The sequence below is a fragment of the Pseudophryne corroboree genome, chromosome 1 (genome assembly GCF_028390025.1).
Source record: "Pseudophryne corroboree isolate aPseCor3 chromosome 1, aPseCor3.hap2, whole genome shotgun sequence".
In the NCBI taxonomy this organism is placed as follows: domain Eukaryota; kingdom Metazoa; phylum Chordata; class Amphibia; order Anura; family Myobatrachidae; genus Pseudophryne; species Pseudophryne corroboree.
The window spans coordinates 493,965,933-493,989,708 of NC_086444.1; the positions used below are offsets into that span (position 1 = coordinate 493,965,933).

Sequence of the window (23,776 nt, forward strand, 5' to 3'; positions counted from 1 at the left end):
GAGGAAGGAAGAGCCCTTTCCTCTTTTGTATCTATTAGGCCGAAAGGACTGCATCTGATGATGGGGTGCCTTTTTCTGTTGTGTGGGGACATAAGGAAGGAAAGATGACTTACCCGCAGTAGCGGTGGACACCAGGTCAGCAAGGCCGTCACCAAACAAGACACTACCTTTAAAAGGGAGAGCTTCCATATTCTTCTTGGAGTCGGCATCAGCATTTCATTGATGAGTCCACAGCGCCCTCCTAGCCGAGACCGCCATGGCATTGGCTCTTGATCCCAAGAGGCCCACATCCCTTGCCGCATCTTTCAGGTAATCTGCAGCGTCCTTGATATAACCAAGAGTCAAAAGAATGTTATCCCTATCAAGGGTATCCATATCAGCCCACTTAGCAATAGCACTACTCACCCATACCGACGCCACCGCAGGCCTGAGCAATGCGCCAGTATTAACGAAAATGGACTTCAATGTCATCTCCAGCTTGCGATCCGCTGGATCCTTCAGAGCAGCCGTGTCAGGGGACGGAAGCGCCACCTTCTTGTACAATCGGGATAACGCCTTGTCTACATTCGGAGACGACTCACATTTTTCCCTGTCATCAGAGGGGAAAGAATACGCCATGAAAATTCGCTTGGGAATCTGCCATCTTTTGTCAGGCGACTCCCAAGCCTTTTCACAAAGAGCATTCATTTCATGAGAGGGGGGAAACTTCACCTCAGGTCTTTTCCCTTTAAATAAACAAATCCTTGTGTCCTGCACAGCAGGTTCGTCAGAGATATGTAAAACATCTTTATTAGCCACAATCATGTACTGAATACTTTTAACTACCCTAGGGTGTAAAGTAGCCTCATTGAAATCGACATCGGAATCAGAGTTCGTGTCGGCATCCGTATCTACCATCTGGGTAAACGAACGTTTTTGTGACCCTGAAGGGGTCTGCACCTGAGCCAAAGCATCCTCCATGGATTTCCTCCATACTTGTGTCTGAGAATCAGATTTATCCAGCCTCTTAGACAATAAGGCCACATTTGCAGTGTGTTTAACATGGTAACCAAATCAGGCGTCGGCTGTGCCGACAGAGCCATTTGCAGACCCTCTTCAGCGCCCCCAGTAACTTCCTCCGGGGAGTAACACTCAGCCTCAGACATGTCGACACATAGCATCGACACACCCACACACACACACTGGCCAAAACAAGGGGACAGACCCACAGGGAGGCCCTGATAGAGAAACACAGAGGAAGTATGCCAGCTCACACCCCAGCGCGCATATATCACCCAACAAATTATATATGATAATAGCGCTGCCCTTAATAATCCAAAAAGCTCCAATTTTGCTCCCCCCCCCCCCCTTTTGCTCCCTGTTACTTGAACGGAGCCTGGAGGTCCCGGGCCAGCGTCTCTGGAGAAATACCGTTATCAACGGTAAGTTCTTACCATAACGTATATTTCTTCGGCAGGGTCCACAGGTTATCCACAGGATAACAATGGGATTTCCCAAAGCAATTTAGTGGTGGGGACGCTCCTGATTGGACAGGAGAACCTTGCGCCCGAATTCAGCGTCATGAGAGGCAAAAGTATCCAAGGCATAATGTCTAATGAATGTGTTAATGGAAGACCATGTGGCTGCCTTACATATCTGTTCTGCTGAAGCACCATTTAGTGCTGCCCATGAAGGACCTACCTTACAAGTAGAGCGAGCAGAGACATTAGCCGGAACAGGGAGATCAGCTTGAGAGTATGCTTCTGAAATCGTCAGGAGAACGACATGACAGCGCTCCTAAATCTGACACTCTTCTAGCTGATGCCATAGTCAGTAGAAAAAGAACTTTAGCTGTCAACCATTTTTAGATCCACTTTATTAAGTGGTTCAAACGGAGAAAGAGAGGAAATAACCTCACAAGAAATGTGGGTTGCCACGCGCTTAATATGAGAGGGTTCCCTCAGCTGCTGCCAAAAATTGGATAGTCAATCCAAATAATAAACAGTAACAAAAGAACATGCAGCGCTATATAAAGATATATGCAGACAGGGGTCAATGAAAAAATTAATAAAATTTATTTTAACATTTAACACTTAAATGAAGTATGCTAAAAATGAGTATTTGCAACATTAAAAATAGGAGCTCATATATATGATTCAAAAACCAGTCTCTGGTGAATAGGACTTATGGGGCTCTGATAATAATGTCCAGTGGTTGGTGGACCTACAAGATGTTTAGCCTTCTAAAGGGATTGAGAAGTTCCACAGTAAATTACCAATCTTAGAGATGGATGATTCCCTTAGCGGAGGTTCAGATTGCACCGATTCCAAAGCAGAGATGAGGGAGTAAGATGTGGATTCACAACAGGTTGGCACACCATAAGGAAAGTCCCAGGCTAAGAAGGTCCACTGTCCGATTGTCTGGATGTCCCCAGGGTCCTTTTTGTAATCCAAAGTCACAGTCCTCGGTTCAAACGGAGAAACTTGCAAAGCTTTGCGGACTAGACTTAAGTCCCAAGATGCTGTAAGAGGAACAAAAGGAGGTTGAATGCGCAGCATTCCCTGGAAAAAAGTACGCACATCCTGTAAATTGGCAATTTTCTTTTGGAACCATACAGTCAATGCCGATATTTGAACTCTCAAGGAAGCCACCTTCAAACCTTTATCCATTCCTGCCTGAAGGAAAGCTAAGACCCTGGAAATTCTGAAGGATTTCGGGTCCATACTTCTCTCACTGCACCAATGAATATAGGTCTGCTATATTCTGTGACAAATACGAGCTGAGGAGGATTTCCTTGCTCTGAGCATTGTTTGAATTACCTGTTTTGAGAATCCTCTTGACTTCAGGATAGAGGTTTCAAGAGCCATGCCGTCAAATACAGTCGATCCAGATGTCTGTGATATCACGGACCCTGCATTAGTAGATTTGGACGTTCAGGGAGCAGAATTGGACCATCCATCGACATTCTCTGCAGATCTGTGTACCAATGCCTTCTGGGCCAAGCCGAAGCTATTAGAATCACGGCACCCTTTGCCTGCTTTATTTTCCTCACCACCCTGGGTAACAGGGTGATCGGAGGAAACAGATATGCCAGATGAAAGTCCCATTTCACTGACAAGGCGTCCACAAAGATCGCTTTGGGATTCTTTGTTCTTAACCCGTATGCAGGCACTTTGTTGTTCACTCGGGACACCATGAGACCTATCTCTGGCAATCCCCACTTGTCTACTAGAGTCTGAAAAACCTCCGGGTGTAGAGCCCATTCGCTTGCCTGAATGGCGTGTCGACTGAGAAAATCCGCTTCCCAGTTTAGGACTCCCGGAACGAAAACTGCGGACAAGGCTGGGAGATGGAGTTCTACCCACTTTAGAATGTGACTTACCTCCTTCATTGCTGTTTGGCTGCAGGTTCCTCCCTGATGGTTGAGGTACGCTACTGCCGTTGCATTGTCTGTGCGGATCTGGACTGGTTTTCCTTGAAGAGTGTCCTTTGCCTGAATCAGTGCCATGTATATGGCCCGAAGTTCTAACAAGTTTATTGGCAGGCAACTTTCTTCTGTGGTCCATTGTCCCTGGAACCATAATTTTCCGGACACTGCTCCCCAGCCCTGAAGACTGGCATCTGTTGTCAGGATCTCCCAATCTGATATCCAAAAGGGTCTAACCTTGTCTAGATGGGTTGTCTGTAGCTGCCAGGATAATTACTTTCTTACCTTTACTGGAAGTACCATCGTCTGTTTCTTTATTGTCTGATGTACTCCATTCCATCTGGCCAGAATCAGACACTGTAGAGGACTCGAGTGGAATTGCGCATACTCCACTTTCACAGTGTACGACACAATTTGTGACTGTAATCACTTTAACCTTCTAAAGTGATATGAATCTGACCCTACCCATGCACCAGCATTGAGGATCAGAAGAAACCAACTGACAAACATATATTAAAGTCAGCAAACACACTAGCAGTCAGTCACATGTTATATATTAGTCATATGAGCATATCATCAACTGCAAACACTTTTTAAAGTATGTAGACGAACATTTACTGAATCCTGTATAAACAGATTTAACGTATTCAGACACAATGCGAAGAAAACCACAGTAAATGTACATAGACTCATATGCAATAGGCACTTAACTTTACTATTCGTACTTGACAAAGTAGATAAAAATGTAGTGCTGTATAGCCCGTACTCATTAAAGTGGGATACAGGGAGACTCACCTCGCTTCCAGTGATCGATCAATACATTAGCGAACGCCGAGTGGATCCAGACGCTACTAGTGTACACTGCCGCTCTAGGAACCTATAGCGGACACAGACGCCCCGGTCTTATGGTAACGTACAGTGAACATAGACGCAGTGATCACACAGCTGCCTATGATGCGACCGGATCTCCTGTGGAAGCGCTTATCCCCTCTGATAGAATCTGAGACGGATGCGAGGAAACAGTTCATGGCGGGAGACTCGACAGAAACTGGTCATGAACCGGGGGGAGGGGCGACCAGGAGAACATCTGACTCCCCACCGCTGACATCAATTCTAGGGATCGCGGCCTCACGCTATTCCTGGTACCTCTGATCCCTAAGGCCTCGTGCTGGAGCACCCGTGGTGGCGGCGTATCAGCTACCGTTTGGTAGTCTCCTCCCAAAACAGTGAGGCTGTGTCCATATTCCATCTACTAAGCGAAATCGATGCCTTACCTTCCCTCCGTGCTCCGGCCACAGCCTGGTAACGTCTGATGGACCTGCTAGTATATCCGACATAGAGGCCCGCCGAAACAGCACTGTACTTGTGGGTAAGCATTGTTGCGACCCGGCTGAGAGTTGTTGGAGCGACTCTTTCCAATATGCATATAAGACGCTGTTTGGAAAGATCACTAAAAACAAACAAACAAACAAACAAACGTAAGACTATAAAAATAAAATAAGAAAGCTTGGGCTGCTCGTGAAACAGCAGCACTCTGACCATAGTCCAGCTCCTGCCGCACCAAACAAAAAACTGATTTGCCCGAGCCAGGGGGCGGGATATATGGACAGGCTCATTGCATCCTGGGAGGCCGGAAAGCTTTGATCGTTTGGTGCCAATCTGCTGTCGCTCCATCATATCCCATTGTTATCCTGTGGATAACCTGTGGACCCTGCCGGAGCAACTCTGGTTTCTTATACAATGAGTCCTAAGGGGTTTACACACTTTACCAGATATATCTTCCCTTGACTCGAATACAGTTTGGCTATATTCTTGCATGGTATTAGTCTTCTGGGTAAGGTGCCTACCTGTTTTAGTATTAGCCAGGGTTTCAACAAGCACGGAGTTTCCTAATGTTGCAGTATATTTTAATATAACCACTGTTTATTATTACCATTCTGCCTTTTTTATGCAATGTATCTGTGTTAACTTATGTGTACTGTGCTTTCTTCTTCTGCCCCATATGTATGCCGCTAATCCATTTTATGTTTTCTTGTTTTATTTGTGTGTGCTGCATAATATTTAAAAAGCTTCATATAACGAAAACTCCCAAAAAATAAAATAAAACCCGACAAACTAGGTACGACGCGCACAAGAGAAAGAGGGTTAGCACTCACTGTGCCTTGACATGTAAATGGAGGCGAATCGTTGGAAGAGTCAGATCAGCACTGAATGAACCTGTACCCTTCAAAGGACAAGCACACAGAGCCACTGAAAGAGACTAGAAGAAAAAAAAAAAAGAGACAAGGAGCCCTGGAAGCAAGAATAGTGCTGGGGGGACATGAGGGACAAGGGATGGTAGGCTTTGATGACTAGTTGTGTTTTGAGTGAAGTTGGAAAGATTAGGAAAAGGGGAAAATCTCGAAGGCAAGTGATAGAGGAGGTAACTAGGGTGGAGTGGAGGCGGCAATTGTGAAGAACAGAGGGAATCGGAGGAAGTGTGAACAGAAATGAGGTTGGAGATGTAGGAAAGGGCAGAGTAATTTAGTGCTCTGTAAGGGAGGGTGAGAAGATAGAACTGATTCCAGAGGGGTATGGGGAGCCACAGAAGCAGGTTGCATGGTGGGGAGTGCCATATACTGTAGTACTTTGAAAGCAAAGTGAGACAGACTTCATAGTTCCCGACGAGCTGGAGCAAAAGCGATTAAGGGAAAGACCAGAGTGAAGGTTACAATAGTCAAGTCATGAAATGATTAGTGCTTGGAAAAGGTGGCATCAGTGGTGAGAAAGGGCTTCATAATACAATTATTTTAGCAATGGATGACTTCTAGATTGAATGTGCGAGGCAAAAGATAAAGAGGAGTAGAGTATGACGCCCAAGCAGCAGACTTGGAGAACAGTTTGGAGGAAGAGTTTATCAACAGAGAAAGATGGGAAAAGAGGATGGGAAAAGAGGATGGGGTCCTTGAATGGGTATAGGTGATGAGTTAGATTTGGACATACTTAATTGGAGAAATAGATATCCGCTATTTTATGATTTTTACAGTAACTCTTTTAGCAGCGCTATCCATCTTTTTTATCATTGTACTTGGAGACTGACAATTTCAAAGACAGCTGTGCATTGACAGCGCAAAGGGACTTTTATGTGTATACATTTAATTTGATAATGTGCTGGGACATCCAGGAAGAGATGGCCAAGAGGCAAGAAGTGACTCGGGTGAGAGGACTTGCAGAGGAAAAGTGGGGGGGAAGGAACGGGAGTGGAGTTAGAGGCAGAGACAGAAAAGGAATCCATAGTGAGCTATGAGGTGAACCAAGAGTATATTTAGTAACCAGTGGATTGTCAAAATTTCCAATTTTCTGAAACTTTGACCGCTAATACATAACAGCGGTAGAACTAGAAATAAATGATAATTTAGCCTTGTTTAGCATTTATTTCTATTGATGTTTTATATCTACTGGTCAAATCGTGGACTTTGACAATCCTCTGGTTGGTAAACAAACCCCCCAATCTGGAATTGTTTTGTCTCCAGTCAGGGGCGTAGACAGAACTTTGAGGGCCCCATAGCAATATTTTGAAGGGGCCCCTGTCTCAGTGCTTCTAGAGAGACACTACGCTGCTGCAAGTTGTTAATTTTATGCCCTATAACAGTGCCCTATTTCATTTTCTGAACCATAGTAGAGCCTTATTTAATGTTATGTCCCATAGTAGTGCCCTAGTTTCTTTTATGAATCGTAGTAGTGCTTAAGTTCACCCTATGTCACATTTCAGAGCTGCCAGTACACATTATGCCGCACATTAACCCCAATTCACATTATGATATATAGTGCTCCCCGATCATATTGTGCGTCATTACAGTGCCCAGTTCATATTATATAACATTAAAATGCCCTCCAGTTCATTTTATACCACACTACAATGAGCAGGTCCAGCGGCATACCTAGATATATTGCAGACCCCAAGAAAAAAGATTGAAAGGACCCCTACGTACCACCCAATGGCGAAAAATGTATATAACTCATGTAACTTTGACAGGGAAGGTGGCCCCTCTCTGCTCTGGGCCCCATAGCAGCTGCACTGCCTGCACCCATGGTAGCACTGCCTGCACCTATGGTAGCTTGTCTCCAGTGTTGGGTCCCACTAGGATGCTTTTTTTTTCTACTTTTTGTCATTTGATCAGTTTCATGGGTAGAAAGACAATACTGATCTGGAAGATTATAGGGCATTGCAAGACATCATACACGCCTGTAAATACATTAATATAACCTCCGCTTGGTTGTGTGGCATAACCCATCCAATATGAAAGATTGGTAGAGGGACTGTGCAGCATTTGTACGGTGTCTCAGTCATCACTACTATAGTAAACAAGACATTAAAAACAAATTTAGCCTGTAATAGTGCTAATCACCTTGGAACAGTGCATACTGGTCAATATTGCCCTGGCTGGACAAATGGCCTAATTCAGACCTGATCGCTGCTGCAAATTTGTTAGCAGTTGGGCAAAACCATGGGGGTCATTCCGAATTGATCGCACGCTGTCGATTTTTGCTGCGCTGCGATCAGGTCTCTACTGCGCATGCGTATGCACCGCAATGCGCACACGCGTCGTACGGGTACAATGTGGATCGTTGCTGAGCGGTGGTTTTAATGTAGAATCCATTCGCGCGGACAATCGCAAGGAGATTGACAGGAAGTGGACGTTTATGGGTGTCAACTGACCGTTTTCTGGGAGTGGTAGGGAAAACGCAGGCGTGTCCGGGCGTTTGGAGGGCGGGTGTGTGACGTCAATTCCGGGACCGAACAGGCTGAAGTGATCGCAAGGGCTGAGTAAGTTCAGACCTACTCAGAAACTGCACAAACTGTTTTTGCAGAGCTCGGCTGCACAGGCAAAGCGAAAATACACTCCCCCGTGGGCGGCAACTATGCGTTTTCATGGCTGCTAAAACCAGCTAGCGAGCAATCAACTCGGAATGAGGGCCCATGTGCACTGCAGGTGTGGCAGATATAACATTTGCAGAGAGAGTTAGATTTGGGTGGGTTATTTTGTTTCTGTGTAGGGTAAACACTGGCTGCTTTATTTTTACACTGCAAATTAGATTTCAGTTTGAACACACCCCACCCAAATCTAACTCTCTCTGCACATGTTATATCTGCGCCACCTGCAGTGCACATGGTTTTGCCCAACTACTAACAAATTTGCAGCAGCGATCGGGTCTGAATTAGACCCAAAGTCCCTTTACTTCACCTATGGAATTTGGAGAATCAAATATTCATTATATCACGCTAGCTTGCTTTTGTTTAGATGCGGGTTGCTTTCCTGTCCAGTGATGTTTAATGATAATGTAAAGAAGGTGATGGAGAATTTGCTTTCACAAGTATTACATTATATTAAAAAAATATATGGACATAAGCTTGGAGCACAAAAATAATGCAATTAAAAAGATGTGTTTTACACATTGTAATGTACTGTAGAATAAGTATGAAATCACCTCAATCCCAGGTCAAAGGGCATGAATTGTCAGCTATTGCACAACAAGTGGGAATTTAGGCATAATTAGGCCCAGTGATTACAGGTTGAGTATCCCTTATCCAAAATGCTTGGGACCAGAAGTATTTTGGATATCGGATTTTTCCGTATTTTGGAATAATTGCATACCATAATGAGATATCATGGTGATGGGACCTAGGTCTAAGCACAGAATGCATTTATGTTTAATATACACCTTATACACACAGCCTGAAGGTCATTTTAGCCAATATTTTTTTTATAACTTTGTGCATTAAACAAAGTGTGTGTACAGTCACACAATTCATTTATGTTTCATATACACCTTATACACGCAGCCTGCGGGTCTTATAATACAATATTTTGAATAACTGTGTATTTAACAAAGTTTGTGTACATTGAGCCATCAGAAAACAAAGGTTTCACTATCTCAGTCTCACTCCAAAAATTCCGTATTTCGGAATATCCCGTATTTCGGAATATTTGGATATGGGATACTCAAACTGTATAACAAAAATAAATAAAAATTACATATTACTGTGAAAACATGCAAATAAATTAGCACCATATAATGTTCCTTTTAAAGCATAGGCTATTAAAATTCCTGGATTGTTTTAGGAATATATACTGTATATTTTTTTACTCTAAACGTTTGAATAACGATTTGGTTTTACCAACCTGTTTCTCCAAGTCCTGACTGATGGCAGCTTTTTATGGACACACGTGTCAAGTTCTTGTTGATTTTCAAAGTATTCAGAATAGGTGGCCAATCAGATAATTTTATTCGATCGGCATTAAAGCATAGGGCTCCTTGTCGGAGATCAGCCTTTACAGCTTGTAATGGAACAGAGTCTTGCAGGAGACACAAGTAGTCATAGTGAGACCTGAAGTCCATGGCTCCTTGGCGGCGTATTCGAACAGAGTCAATCATGATTTGCTAAAAATGCTTCTGTCTGAAAAAAGAAAATAATAAAAAGGTAGCTTAACTAACATTTACAGTCAATTACTACTGCTTACCAGACAGTAAGAGCTATATAAACTAGTCCTCCACACTGTTCAAAGTGTTGAAAAAAATGTGGGGGTTTTTTGGTCGTTTTTGTACTGTATAGTGTGATCCTTCATTGGGAGAAGTTTTGGTTTGTGAGGAAAGAAATCCGTATGCAATACAATTATGAACTATTGTCCTGTTAATTTTATCAGAAATCAAATGTATTAACAGTACATTTGAAGTGTTGCTGACTCTTAACTCAAACAGGATTTCACCACTCCAAGCCAAAAATTAGAGTACCATAGCAGCAGATATAACGGGAACAAGACAGGATCCCGGCTGTCGAAATACAGAGTCCGGAATCCCGACACTGCTCTGAATACCGGTGTCGCCATCCCGACTAAGATCACAATACTGGTGCAGACATCCCAATTGCCGCGATCCAGATCATCTGACTGCCAGGCCGCTGGGAGGTAAGATGTGTGGGGGGAAGGGGAAGGGTTAGGTTTAGGCTGCGGGGGGAGGTTAGGTTTAGGCACCCCCGGGGAGGCTTAGTAACCTTAAGTAAGGAAGGGTTAGGAGGGGAAGGGGTAGCATGCTTACCTGGAATCTTAAACTTTGGGATGCCGCGATCAGTGTTCTGACCGCCAGCATCCCAACCGCCGACATTTCAACGTCAACCCGATATAACATGTAGTCTCACCCACATATACTTTTTGTACTTGGTCCAACAAACACAATCCTTATCTTCTCTCTAGGTAATAATTTAATCACTAGGTTCAAATGGAAAATAAATATGTCCTGAGCTACTGCTACAAATGTCATTATTATAATAAGCCACAAGAATTCTTTATAAAACAAATGAATCACAAGCTTAAATAACAGTTTTCAATTCATTGCTGTACTTCAATAAAATTGGTATCAACACACCAATTAAAGATATATTTATTTCCCTACAACTGTTACCTTATTTTACTTACATTTAAAAAAAAAAAAAAAAAAAAAAAAAAAGAGCCTTTTTTGGCATTAATGTTTTAATGGAAAAAAAATTTAATCATGTATTAGAAACCTTGATCAACCATGTTTTAATGCTTTCTAACATTAGTGATGTTAGTAGGCTTTTATTTGAATTATATTAGATCTTCAGACTAAACAAAGTACAAATCAGAGATAGATGAAAATAGGAATTTGATACCTACCGGTAATTCCTTTTCTCGTAGTCAGTAGTGGATACTGGGAATTGCAGATTACCATGGGGTATAGATCGGGTCCATTGGAGCCTGGCACTTAAAGAAATGAATAGTGTGTGCTGGCACTTCCCCTCTATGCCCCTTCTAGCAGACTCAGTCTAGGAAACTGTGTCCGAGGAGACGGACATACTTTGAGAGAAGGATATAACACAAAGCGGTGATGTAACGAACCAACACACAATAACAACAAAGATAGTATAGCTAACCACAACAAAGGAAAGCAACGCCAACTATAAGAAGGATAGCAACGCTAAACAACATGGAACAGGGAAAGCAACAGCAAACCCAACCAAAAACTCCTACAACCAGGTAAGCAGGAAACGAAGCACTGACGTCCTAGTGGATACTGGGAATTGCAGATTACCATAGGGACGTCCCAAAGCTCCCAGAATGGATGGGAGAGTGCCGAGACCCCTGCAAAACCACCTGGCCAAGATGTCGAACCTGTAGAACTTAACGAACGTGTTCAAACCAGACCAAGTAGCTTCCGGCACAACTGTAAGGCCGAGACACAGCTGCCCAGGAAGAACCCACCAACCTTGTGGAGTGGGCCTGAATAGAACTCAGCAACAGCAGAGCTGCTGAAGTATAGCTTGATGGATAGTCCATTTGATCCAACGAGCAATGGACTACTTGGGGACAGGGCGACCAATTTTCATAGCATTATAAAGAACGAAAAGCGAGTCAGACTTCCTGTTGCGAGCAGTCCTTTTGATGTAAATCCTCAAAGCCCTCACTACATCCAGGGACTTTGGAGCAACGGAAGTGTCGGATAATACTGGAACCACAATTGGTTGATTTGTGTGAAAAGCCCACACTACTTTCAGCAAAAACTGCGGGCAAGTTCTGAGCTCTGCCCTATCCTCATGAAATATCAAGTACAGGCTCTTACAGGATAAGGCCCCCAATTCCGACACACGTTGAGCAGAAGCCAAGGCCAGTAACATAACAGTCTTCCACGTTGGGTATTAAGTCTACCCTATTTAAGGGTTCAAACCAATCCGACTGGAGAAAGGTCAGGACCAGACTGAGGTCCCACGGAGCCATGGGAGGAACAAAGGGTGGTTAAATGTGCATAACCCCCTTTAGAAAGGTCTGTATTTCAGGAAGTACCGTCAGTTGTTTCTGGAAGAAGATAGAGAGAGACGAAATCTGAACTTTGATGGAGCCTAAACGTGGGCCCTTATCCACGCTTGCTTGCGGGAACAGTAGAAAACAGCATAGATGAAATTCCACAGGGGAACATTTTCTACCCTCGCACCAAGAAACATATTTCTTCCAAATACGGTGGTAATGTTTGGATGTATCCACCTTACGGGCCTCTACCATAGTTGAAACAACCTTGGATGGAAGGCCCTTTCTGGTTAAAATCTCCCTCTCAACTTACAGGCCGTCAAACGTAGCCGCTCTAAGTCTGGATAGACGAACGGTCCTTGTTGAATAAGGTCCTTGATAAGCGTCAGAGGCCAGAATTCCTCCAGCGACAAGGTCAGGAGGTCCGCATACCAGTCCTGGCGAGGCCAATCCAGGGCAATGAGAATTGCCTGAACTCTTTCCTTTTTGAGTCGTTTTAGAACTCTTGGAATGAGAGGAACTGGAGGTAAAACAGGTAAAACGAACAGGTAAGTCCACAGCATCGTCAGAGCTTCTACAGCAACCGCCTGCAGGTCCCTCATTCTGGAGCAGTAACGATGGAGCTTCTTGTCGATGCAAGAAGCCATCAGGTCTATCCGTGGACAACCCCACCGGTGAACGAGTTGTTGAAACATCTGACGGTGGAGGCCCCATTCCCCCGGATTGGAGGTCGTGCCTGCTTAGGAAGTCGGCTTCCCAGTTGTCCATACCTGGAATGTAAACGGCTGAGATGGCCCTTGCGTTGGCTTCCGTCCAGAGGAGTATTCTTGACACCTCTCGCATTGCAACCCTGCTTCTTGTTCCTCCCTGTCGGTTGATGTACGCTACTGTCGAGGCATTGTCTGACTGCACCTGGATGGCCTGATTCTGAAGGAGACATGAGGCCTGTACTAGGCATTGTAAATCGCTCTGAGTTCCAGGATGTTGATTAGAAGAGCAGATTGCTGAAATGACCATGTCCCCTGGAGCTGCACCCCTTGGGTCACAGCCCCCCAACCCCGGAGGCTGGCATCAGTTGTCAACAGAGTCCAAGACTGGGTATTGAAACTCCGACCCTTCACCAGATGGGAGACTTGTAGCCACCATAGCAGGGATATCCGTGCTTTCAGCGACATATGCTGATGCATGTGCAGGTGAGATCCCGACCATTTGTCCAGCAAATCCAGTTGAAATGGTCGCGCATGGACCCTGCCGTACTGGATCACCTCGTAGAAGGCCACCATCTTGCCTAGCAAGCGAATGCAAAGCTGAATTGAGACGACGCAAGGTTTCAGTACCGAACGGACCATAGACTGAAGAGTCAAAGAATTATCCATTGGAAGGTAAACCTTCTGAGACACTGTATCCAGGCTCATTCCCAGGAACTGAATTCTCTGAGACGGTTCCACGTAAGATTTCTGGAAATGGAGTATCCATCCGTGATCCGTAAGCAGACAAGTTGATACTGTGCAGCAGCTGTTCCCAGGACACCGTCATTATCAGGAGATGGTCCAGGTACGTGATTATATTGACACCCTTCATGTGCAATTGTAGCATCATCTCCACCATGACCTTTGTGAATACCCTTGGGGTTGTGGAAAGACCAAAGGGTAAGGCCTGAAACTGGAAATGTTGGTCCAATACCGCAAACCGGAGGAACGCTTGGTGAGGGGGCCAAATTGGGATATGCAGGTATGCATCCTTGAGATCCAGAGACACCAGAAACTCCCCTTCCTCCAGATTTGCTATCACTGCTCTTAGAGATTTCATCTTGAATTTGAACACTCGAAGATAAGGGTTCAGAAATTTGAGGTTCAAGATCGGTCGTACAGAGCCGTCTGGCTTCGGGACTACAAAGAGACTTGAGTAAAACCCCTTTGTGTGCAGCGGAGGAGGTACTGGAACAGTAACTCCTGTAGAAAGCAGTTTTTGCACTGCCTCCTATAAGGAGACTCTTGCTACCCGTGAACCTGGTAAGCCTGACCTGAAGAATCTGAGAGGAGGGAGTTCCTGGAATTCCAGCCGGTATCCTTGGGATAGGAGGTCCCACACCCATATGTGGGCGAAGTGTTGAAGACGAGCACCTACCTGAAAGTCGCCTTGCTGCTGGGGCCAAACATCACGTGAAGGGCTTCGTGGAAGAGGATTCTGAGGTCTGGGCCAAAGTTCCAGCAGCAGATGGTTTACGGGACTTACCGCGAGTTCCTCTAGCAGCATTGGAGGCACCTCTGGCTTTGCCTCTGAATCTGGCCACCCGAAAGGACTGCAGAGAGGGCCCAGGATAGGGGCGTCTAGCAGGTGGCGGAAAAGACGGCAGATATGTAGATTTACCTGCAGTTGCCTGAGATATCTACTTGTTCAGTTCTTCCCCAAACAAAGTATCACCTGTAAAGGGAAGGTTCTCAATCCATTTTCTAGAATCAGCATCTGCTGACCACTGTTGAGACGATACTGCCATAGCAGTGGCACGGCTGTTAATGATACAGAGTTCCTCTACAGCCTCACTCAAAGTTTGCAGCATCTTGGATATGTTGTAGTACTGTAACTATCTCGTCCTGAAGCAGTGTAAGCAGCCCCTTCAGAATCTCATCAGACCATTTTACCATGGCTCTAGAAATCCATCCACATACTGCGGTAGGGCGTTGGGCTGGGTACGGGTCATAAGGTCGATCACACTTAAGTTGACAGTCATTGGTCGACAAGCAGTAGGTCGACATGGAAAAAGGTCATGAGTTGTTGTTTTTTTTACTGTTTTTGATGTCGTTTTCTTCGTAAAGTGACGGGGAACCCCAATTAATGCAAAGTGTCCCCTCACATGGCTCGCCATGATTCGGGAAAGGTGCCTCGCTCCGGTTACCATTCCCAATTGTAGTCCACGTGTATCGTAAAGTATGAAAAGGTTCAAAAAATGTGAAACACTCATGTCGACCTATTGACCATGTCGACCAATAGTGGTCGACCTAATGACTGTCGACCTAAGTGCTGTCGACCTAATGACCTATCCCGTTGAGCTACACCTGCTGCAGTATAAACTGATTTAAGAGTGGCTTAAATTTTGCGATCAGCTGGGTCTTTAAGAGAAACAGCCCCAGGTACAGGCAAAACAATCTTACGTGACAGCCTGGACACAGACGTATCCATTGTCGGCGGGATTTCCCAGAGAGTTTTCTGTCCTCTGTAGGGAAAGGAAATTCATTTAGCACCCGCTTTGGGGTAATACATTTTTTGTCAGGATTTATCCATGTTGCCATAGCCAGGGAATCTAATTCCTTAGAAACCGGGAAGGTTGCAGGGGACTTTGGTTTCACATTAAAAAATAATTCCTCTGTCGGTTCTGCTTCCTAATGTGGGATATTGAGTACCTCTCTAATAGCATAAATGAGGGCCTCAACTCCTGGGGACAGGGAATTAGCCTCATCCACCTCAGCCTCTCATTCATCAAACACTCATAGTTCAGAATTAGAGTCAAAATGTAATAATTGTGAGAGAGTGCGTTTATGAGAGACCAACAGGTGGGGCTGAGGAGCCTGCCTGTGGTCGGCAGCAGCTAACATGAATGTGTCCATAGTCTGAATCAGGGTCTGTCTTTCTTATTTAGTCGTGGCTAACTCTGAATACTTGTGATCATAGTTTAAATGATTCCATCCACTCAGGTTCCTGCACTTTAATACCTTGTGAAGGAATTGAGCATTGGGTACACATTAGGGACCCCTGTGAGGAAGGTGCAGTGATCGCAAAAACATGCTATGGCGCGTATTTTACCCAGAAACGGCCGTCCGGGACTCACATTTAGAAGATGAGAGGGTCCCTCAGGACACGCTCATCTGAATATGTGTTTGCATCACGCCAGCCAGTCAGCGGCACACAGGAGGTGACTGGCTGTTTCCTCAGCCAATCACCTCCTGTAGTCTCCAGCCAATCACAGCCTGCAGTGTCTCCCGCTTTGAATCCTGCTCCCCTCTGCGCGCTGACTTGGGCTCCGCCGCCAGCACATGAATCTGTGCTGCAGCGCTGACAGACTGGCCCCGCTAATCCGGCACAGCTCCACCTCCTCCCCGCTGCACGCTCCGCCGCCAGCACCAAGAGACTGGCCATGCTCACCAGGCACCGCACCCTCCTCTGCAACGGTGAGTACCGCTCTGCATCTCTCCTACACCCCCCCCCCCCCTAAGGGACCCGCTCTACGCCCCACCGAGACCAGACATTCGCCGTCCAGTTCCTTGAGAGGGCGGTGTAAGCAGCAGGAGCCACCCCGGCTGCGCAACTCCCGCTGTAGGTAAGCAGTAGGCCGCGCCACTTCACCCGGAGTAGCCGCTGCAGATGCGGGATGTCCGGGGGCTGCAAGATGCGGAAGGTTCGGGGGCCTGACCTCGGGCGGCGGGAGCTGGGCACACAGGGAGATAGAATGATGACCGGTATGGCTCACGTTCGCTAGGCGCGTTGGTAGGGAGGGCAGGGGGTGAGGGCGCTATCACTCTGATACCACGCACAGCGCTTATTCCTGGCTGTAGTGCGCTAGTGCAGTCATGTCGCAGTAATTGCGCCCATACAGCGCCTGTGTAGCCGCAGGGAGAGCCTGAGTACATGGGAGCAGGTGCGTGCTAGCAGATGGCGCACAGGCTGGTGTTTTTCCTGGGGAGCTTCCAAATCCTGCAGCACTTACACTTGTTATTGGCAGAACCCAATGGAGTGGTAGAGTGCCCGTATGTACTATGGGGGGGCTACTGTCCGCAGTTGGGGTTGGAACAGGGCTGCCACAGTGTCTGGGAAATACATGTTCTACTAATGCCCTATTACTGGCAACCTTGGCCGGTTACTTATGCAGGCTGCTCATTACTGGCCTGTTTGCAGCCCAAGGAGGAAGGTAGCTCTAATAGATTTTATGCATCTGTATAGTAGTTACCGTAAGATTTTATTTTTCTTAATACTTTGCTAATGACCACACAGCTTATGGTTAATATTCTTTTTGCCTTTGCTATGGTTTATCTCAGAGCTTTAAATAAATGTTCTCTGTCAGGCCTACTTGTACCTCAGACAGGGTTGTTTTGTTCTGCCCCTGTGTATAACGTGCTCTACCTGGTGCAATTTGTAGAAGTCCTCTACCTGGAGCAAAGTGTATAACGTGCTGTACCTGGAGCAAAGTGTATAACGTGCTGTACCTGGAGCAAAGTGTATAACGTGCTGTACCTGGAGCAAAGTGTATAACGTGCTGTACCTGGAGCAAAGTGTATAACGTGCTGTACCTGGCGCAGTGTGCATAGGAGGTTCTACTTGGTGCAATGTGTATAAGGGCATTACTGTGTGGTGTAATGTGAATTGCCACTATTATGTGGCCATGTCCCTTCCCTATGAAGTCACGCCCCTAAACTTTTGTGGTACGCCTACAGCGCGCACTGCCTATACTTTACCATCTGGGAGGTGGAATACCAATTCACTTTCTGTCTAAGGGCACCAAAATGTCTAGTTACACCTCTGGTGCAGGGTGTCCTGCATGCTACACAGCCCAGCAGCATTGTCATCCCATCCCCCACCTTGAAACACTTTGTAGTGTCCAAACAAGATTAAGTTTAATAAGAACCCTCATTCAGATGGGACCCAGAAAAAGACCGGTAGGACCCCAATTTTTGAAAGTGAGGGGTCCCTGGGACCCACTTTTTTTTTTTGGCTCAGCGCGATCACTGAGGTGTAAACCTAGCCTTGCATAAAGTACACACAGACTTATTTGCAGACATGCTTGAGCAGAAAACACACAGATTAGTAAGAAACACAGTGCAGTATAAGTGAGATATGCACAATAACCCAGACTACCCAGAATGGAGTGACACAGAGAGGGTTCAGGGACCAGCACACAACACCACAGACTGAGCAGCACCCCGCTGGGTGTCTCTTATGTGTAAATTTCCACACAGGGGTATAACCGCTGACTATGTGCTCCCCCCTGGTACCAGCTACAATGGTGATTCAGCGGGTCTTGTGGAGGAGCAGTCTCCGCATGCAGCCAATTCAGAGCAGCAGCAACAGGAAATGGCACCTTTTAGCCACTGGTCCCGCTCTCCGGGAAGCCCCGCCCCCGTAATGGCGAGCGGTCCCTACATGTTATTTATACTGGCTTCTCCTTGTATGTGTAAAAAGAGAGTGCACAACCCCCTTTTACAAATACAACGCCAGTGTGGGTACACAGCGGACACCGCGGCCCGTAGCCGGGTGATCACTTTCCCTTCATGCCGCCATTTGCACCGGGGACCCGCTACTCGGGACCCTGGTGTATCACTCACCGCGTCTCTTCCGCATATGTTAGGGGTGGCAGCATGCTGCTGGCTTGGGCTCACACCCGAGGTATATGAGAACATGACCTCCGGAGCTCAATGTCCTGTCAGCGGGGATAAGAACCATTAACTCTGAGGAAGTTGGTTCGGTCCCCCCCCTAAGTCCCATGACGCAGGCAGACTGTTTGCCAACCAGTGCTGCCTGAAAATAAGAAACTAAAAGAAATTCCTGAAGAAAACTCTGGAGAGCAGCAGAATGCACCCGGCTCCTTGGGCACATTTTCTAAACTGAGTCTGCTAGGAGGGGCATAGAGGGGAGGAGCCAGCACACACTATTAATTTCTTAAAGTGCCAGGCTCCAATGGACCAGATCTATACCCCATGCTAATCTACAATTTAAGTTAATGTTAATGTTGAGCATTAGTCCTACTTATTACAATTACATAAATGTGCATAGTAATACAAAATGGAAAATACATAAGTACTTTTCAGAGAAACACACACACACACACAAATGAGGAGTTAAGCAATAGCACTGGGCATGCGAATGCCATTATGCATTTTGAATGCATTTTTAGAATAATAGGCTTTTTTTAAGAAGTCACGGCACCGTACCTATAGTCACAGTATAATAAAGAAAAGTGTTTTTTTAAGTATAAAGAAAAAAAAAATAACCCTGGCATAGATAGTATAGGTAAAGTACAGGTAGAGATTTACAACTGGTTTAGGGTACTTCTATATGGGCAATGAAAAGACGACATATTGAAGCACAGGTAAGGTTGTCCATTGAGGCACACTCCATCGATGATCAAAGGGTAACCATCGGCAGGGAACTGTGTTTGAGCCTTCTATTGTTGGTGGCAGCATAGGTAGGGTCTGGTTTGGAAGATCTACAGTATTTAGGTGAACAGTAAATAGGTTGACAGGTACAATAGGTCAATAGCCAAAAGGTTAACAGGTACAAAAGTTGACACACAAATGGTAGACAGAAGTTTTTTCAGATTTTTGGGTCAATTCTTGGGTATACACTAAACCCAGAGATGGCACGATACATTGTACACCCTGCACAATGCAGCAGAAGATGATATGATGCATCATTGCCCACTGCATTTAAAATGCATGCCATTGTTCCCTGGGCCATCCATTGGGTATGCACCACATCCAACAGGGCGAACCAGGGAATGGCCCGTAGGAGCGTGCGATCCCAGGTACACACTCAGTGATGTGGCCAATATCCGATATCGTCCGATTAATCACCTAGTATGTACCCGGTCATTTACCCATACAATAGCATGGGTAGAACGATTAATAGAGAATGCAAAAGTCTTATTTCCTTTTCCTACTCAATTTAAATTTGCCATCTGGAGATGATGAAATGAGCTGAAGCGTACGAAGTGGCGTTCACCGGCACACACAACACTTCCAGCGCATGCACAGTCTGCAGTAAATGTACCTGACTCGCTGCTTGCCAGGAACGCAGAGAGGCTACTTATTGGAGGTCGTCACCGGACAGATACTACTGAATCACAAAATAGATATGATGCTATCTATAATAATAATTATTACTCTGCACATGCTGATCTACATGAATAGTCCCCTAAGTAATAGGCTTGCAACAAACTCTGCCATTCTGGAACTTGTAGTGCTCTCCCGGTCTGGGGGGTGTCCTGTCCGGGGGAATGTGACTGGGGAGGGACAGATTACAGCCTACACGTATGGTCCGGAATGTTCCAGTTATTATCCCATCCCCGGACCATACGTTGAGGCTGTAATCTCTCCCTCTCGTCTCCCCAGTGACACAGACACTCCCCCCATCCCCCCCGGACAGGACAATGGTCCTAGGGGGGTCATTCTGACCCGTTCGCACGCAGCAGTTTGTCGCTGCGGTGCGAACGGGTCTGGAATGCGCAGCGGCCGCTCTGCGCACGCGCGTCGTTGCCCGGTGACCCGTTACGTCGCGCTCAACGAAAAAAGCGGTCGCAGAGCCGACCGCAAGAAGATTGACAGAAAGAAGGCATTCCTGGGCGTCTCCGGACCGTTGGCTGCCGTTTTAGGGGAGTGGAGAAGAAAACGCAGGCGTATCCAGGAGAATGGAGGGCGGATGTCTGACGTCAAAGCCGGCTCCAGCATCGCAGAGATCGCCACACAGGGTAAGTATGTCCAGGGCTAGTCATGCTTTGCTTGAAATTTTTTTAGCTTAGCAGGACTGCACAAGCTAAAATACACTCCCCCATAGGCGTGTATTAGTTGATCGCAGCAGCAAAAACTTGCTGGCTGCGATCAACTCGGAATGACCACCCTAATTCAGTAGGATTGCAAATTCTGCTTTTACACTTGCATGCTGGGGGTTGCCCCAAAGCAGGGCAAGGCCACCCAGCATGCTCTCTGCAACCCACCCACTGCGATCACACTGAAATTGCAACACAATCGCAATTTCAGCGTTATCACAAAAATTATGAAAGCCTCCTATGTGTTAAGATAGGAACGCTGCGTGTGACACGCAGTCGCCCCGAAAGCGCTGACGACACGTCCCCGTTCGTACCAACATGCCGCCGTTTCCCTGCCGCAGCCCCCACAACGCTCCATCGCCGCCTCTACCCTTCACCACCGCAAACACCTATGTCTGTCAATTAAGCAGAAGCGTTCGTGATTACTGCGGGTCACCGCTGCAAATGCGGGCGCATGCGCAGGTCGAATTGAGATCCAACCTGAATTAGCCCCATTGGCCTGATGTGGACGAGCACTACAAGCTCCAGAACGACAGAGTTTGTTGCAAGGGGCCAATCCGGCGTTTTGGGATCAGGATCGTTACTGTTTTACCCTATCCTTTTTTTTTTTTTTTTATCCTAAATGTTATTGCTCATCTGTATGTTATCAAAAATCCAACAACTACTGTCACTGTAAGAAGATACAGTATGAGGACCATTACATTAGTATAATGCAATAGTATAATGTATTAGCTTGCTGCAAGACAGAACAGTCACCAGCATCTAAATACAGGGTATACAGATTTTTCCGTATTTTGGAATAATTGCATACCATAATGAGATATCATGGCGATGGGACCTAAAGGTGGGTACACACTGGAAGATATATCTGCCGATCAATTGATCGGCAAATGTATCTATGGACGGATCGGGCAGTGTGCTGTGCATACACACTGCCCGATCCGTCGGGGACTGAGACGTCATGAACACACGCCCGCCCAGTTCAACTGTCAATCACCGCCGGCCGCCGCAGCATGTGTACGGGCGGTCGGCCGACCGCCCCGTACACACACAGCGACGCGCCAATATATCGGTAGATATATTGGCCGTCGGCTGTGCTGCGGGGCCGACGCGATACGTCTGTAAACGACGGAGTTCACAGACGTATCGACCGTACACTCTGGCCGACGGACCCACGATATATCGGCCGTTCAAGAGAACGGCCGATATATCGGCCAGTGTGTACGGGCCTTAAGTTTAAGCACAGAATACATTTAGGTTTCATATATACCTTATACACAGCCTGAAGGTAATTTTAGCCAATATGTTTAATAACTTTGTGCATTAAACAAAATATGTGTACATTCACACAATTCATTTATGTTTCTTATACAACTTATACACACAGCCTGAAGGTAATTTTAGCCAATATGTTTAATAACTTTGTGCATTAAACAAAGTGTGTGTACATTCACACAATTCATTTGTTTCATATACACCTTATACACACAGCCTGAAGGTCATTTAATACAATATTTTTAATAACTTTGTGTATTAAACAAAGTTTGAGTACATTGAGCCATCAGAAAACAAAGGTTTCAATATCTCACTCAAAAAATTTCGTATTTTGGAATATTTGGATATGGGATACTCAACATGTACTTTACAATGAAGAACAACGTTCGGGAAGCAATGCATAGTCACAGGACAGATGCACTACCTACCATTTGTGTACTACATAGAAACTGTACAGAACGACAAGATGTGCAGAGTGTACCCCAAGCTAATGACTTACCCGTTGTATAATGCACTGAGTGCAGTGACTGGTCTATTATGAAAGTACAATAGGGTCCTTCCTTGCTTAGCGCTGCTGCTGCTGCTGCTACAGTGTACAGTGTGCCCAGCTGCCTCTGGCTTCCTCCATAACAGCGTTGTGTTCCCTTGGTTTCCTAACCGTCTTGCAGAGATGAACGATGATTCTGAACCATCGATGTTTTCTTTCGATGGTAGTGTTTTTAACATTTATTAGTGCCCTTCCAATGTTTGTCACCATCGAATGGTAATAATTTAATGGTGTTCCGATGGTGGCTTCTTTTTCGAGTTCTTAATACAGTAGCTATGCCTGCCCTGGCTGTTTTGTTTGTAACAAAGACACTTCCTAGGTTCGTTGCAGGATATCTGACTCTCTCTTTCTCTCTCTCTCTCTGCTTCAGACATGAGTCGGCTAAGTACCCTCACTCCCTCCCCTCTCTAGGCTGCTGCTAGGCAACAGGGCCCACTGCTAGCTCTGATTGGCTCTCACTGACTCAGAGAGCCAATCAGAGCACAGTCATTCACACAACAGATGGTTGTGAGTGACTGTATTCCCTTCGTGATCAGGACCAGGAAGTGACAGCACGAGAGGGCAGTACATAACTTCCGCCCTTACTTACACAGACACACCGAGCTGAGGAGGATTCAGAGAAAAGACTGATTTTCAGTGTTTATACCAGCTCAGGCAAAGTACACAATATCCACATACAGTTGTGAATCTCACATACAAGAACATTCATTAATAAGAGAACGGATTCCTCCAGGTGCTGTTTAAATATAAGAAGCAGCATGGCAAAAATTCAATAACTCCAGCAACTCAATTTAAATAATTAATAAAAAAATCAATAATGACCAGACAAATTGCACATAATTAAAATAAGATTTTACTCACCGGTAAATCTATTTCTCGTAGTCCGTAGTGGATGCTGGGACTCCGTAAGGACCATGGGGAATAGCGGCTCCGCAGGAGACTGGGCACAACTAAAGGAAGCTTTAGGACTACCTGGTGTGCACTGGCTCCTCCAACTATGACCCTCCTCCAGACCTCAGGATACTGTTCCCGGAAGAGCTGACACAATAAGGAAGGATTTTGAATCCCGGGTAAGACTCATACCAGCCACACCAATCACACCGTATAACTCGTGATACTATACCCAGTTAACAGTATGAAATATAACTGAGCCTCTCAACAGATGGCTCAACAATAACCCTTTAGTTAAACAATAACTATATACAAGAATTGCAGAC

General features: G+C 45.8%; 1 protein-coding gene across 1 annotated transcript in view; it reads right to left on the reverse strand.

Annotated features, from left to right (window-relative positions):
• CEP78 (centrosomal protein 78) overlaps positions 1-22,939 on the reverse strand; it is a 239,311-nt gene extending 216,372 nt beyond the window's left edge. The window contains exons 1-2 of the mRNA XM_063913831.1: positions 22,512-22,939; positions 9,571-9,845 (exon numbers count right to left, since the gene is read on the reverse strand). Coding sequence (XP_063769901.1) covers positions 9,571-9,823 — 253 coding nt within the window. The 5' untranslated portion in view covers positions 9,824-9,845; positions 22,512-22,939. The remainder of the gene's footprint in view (positions 1-9,570; positions 9,846-22,511) is intronic.
• Positions 22,940-23,776: the final 837 nt, after the last annotated feature.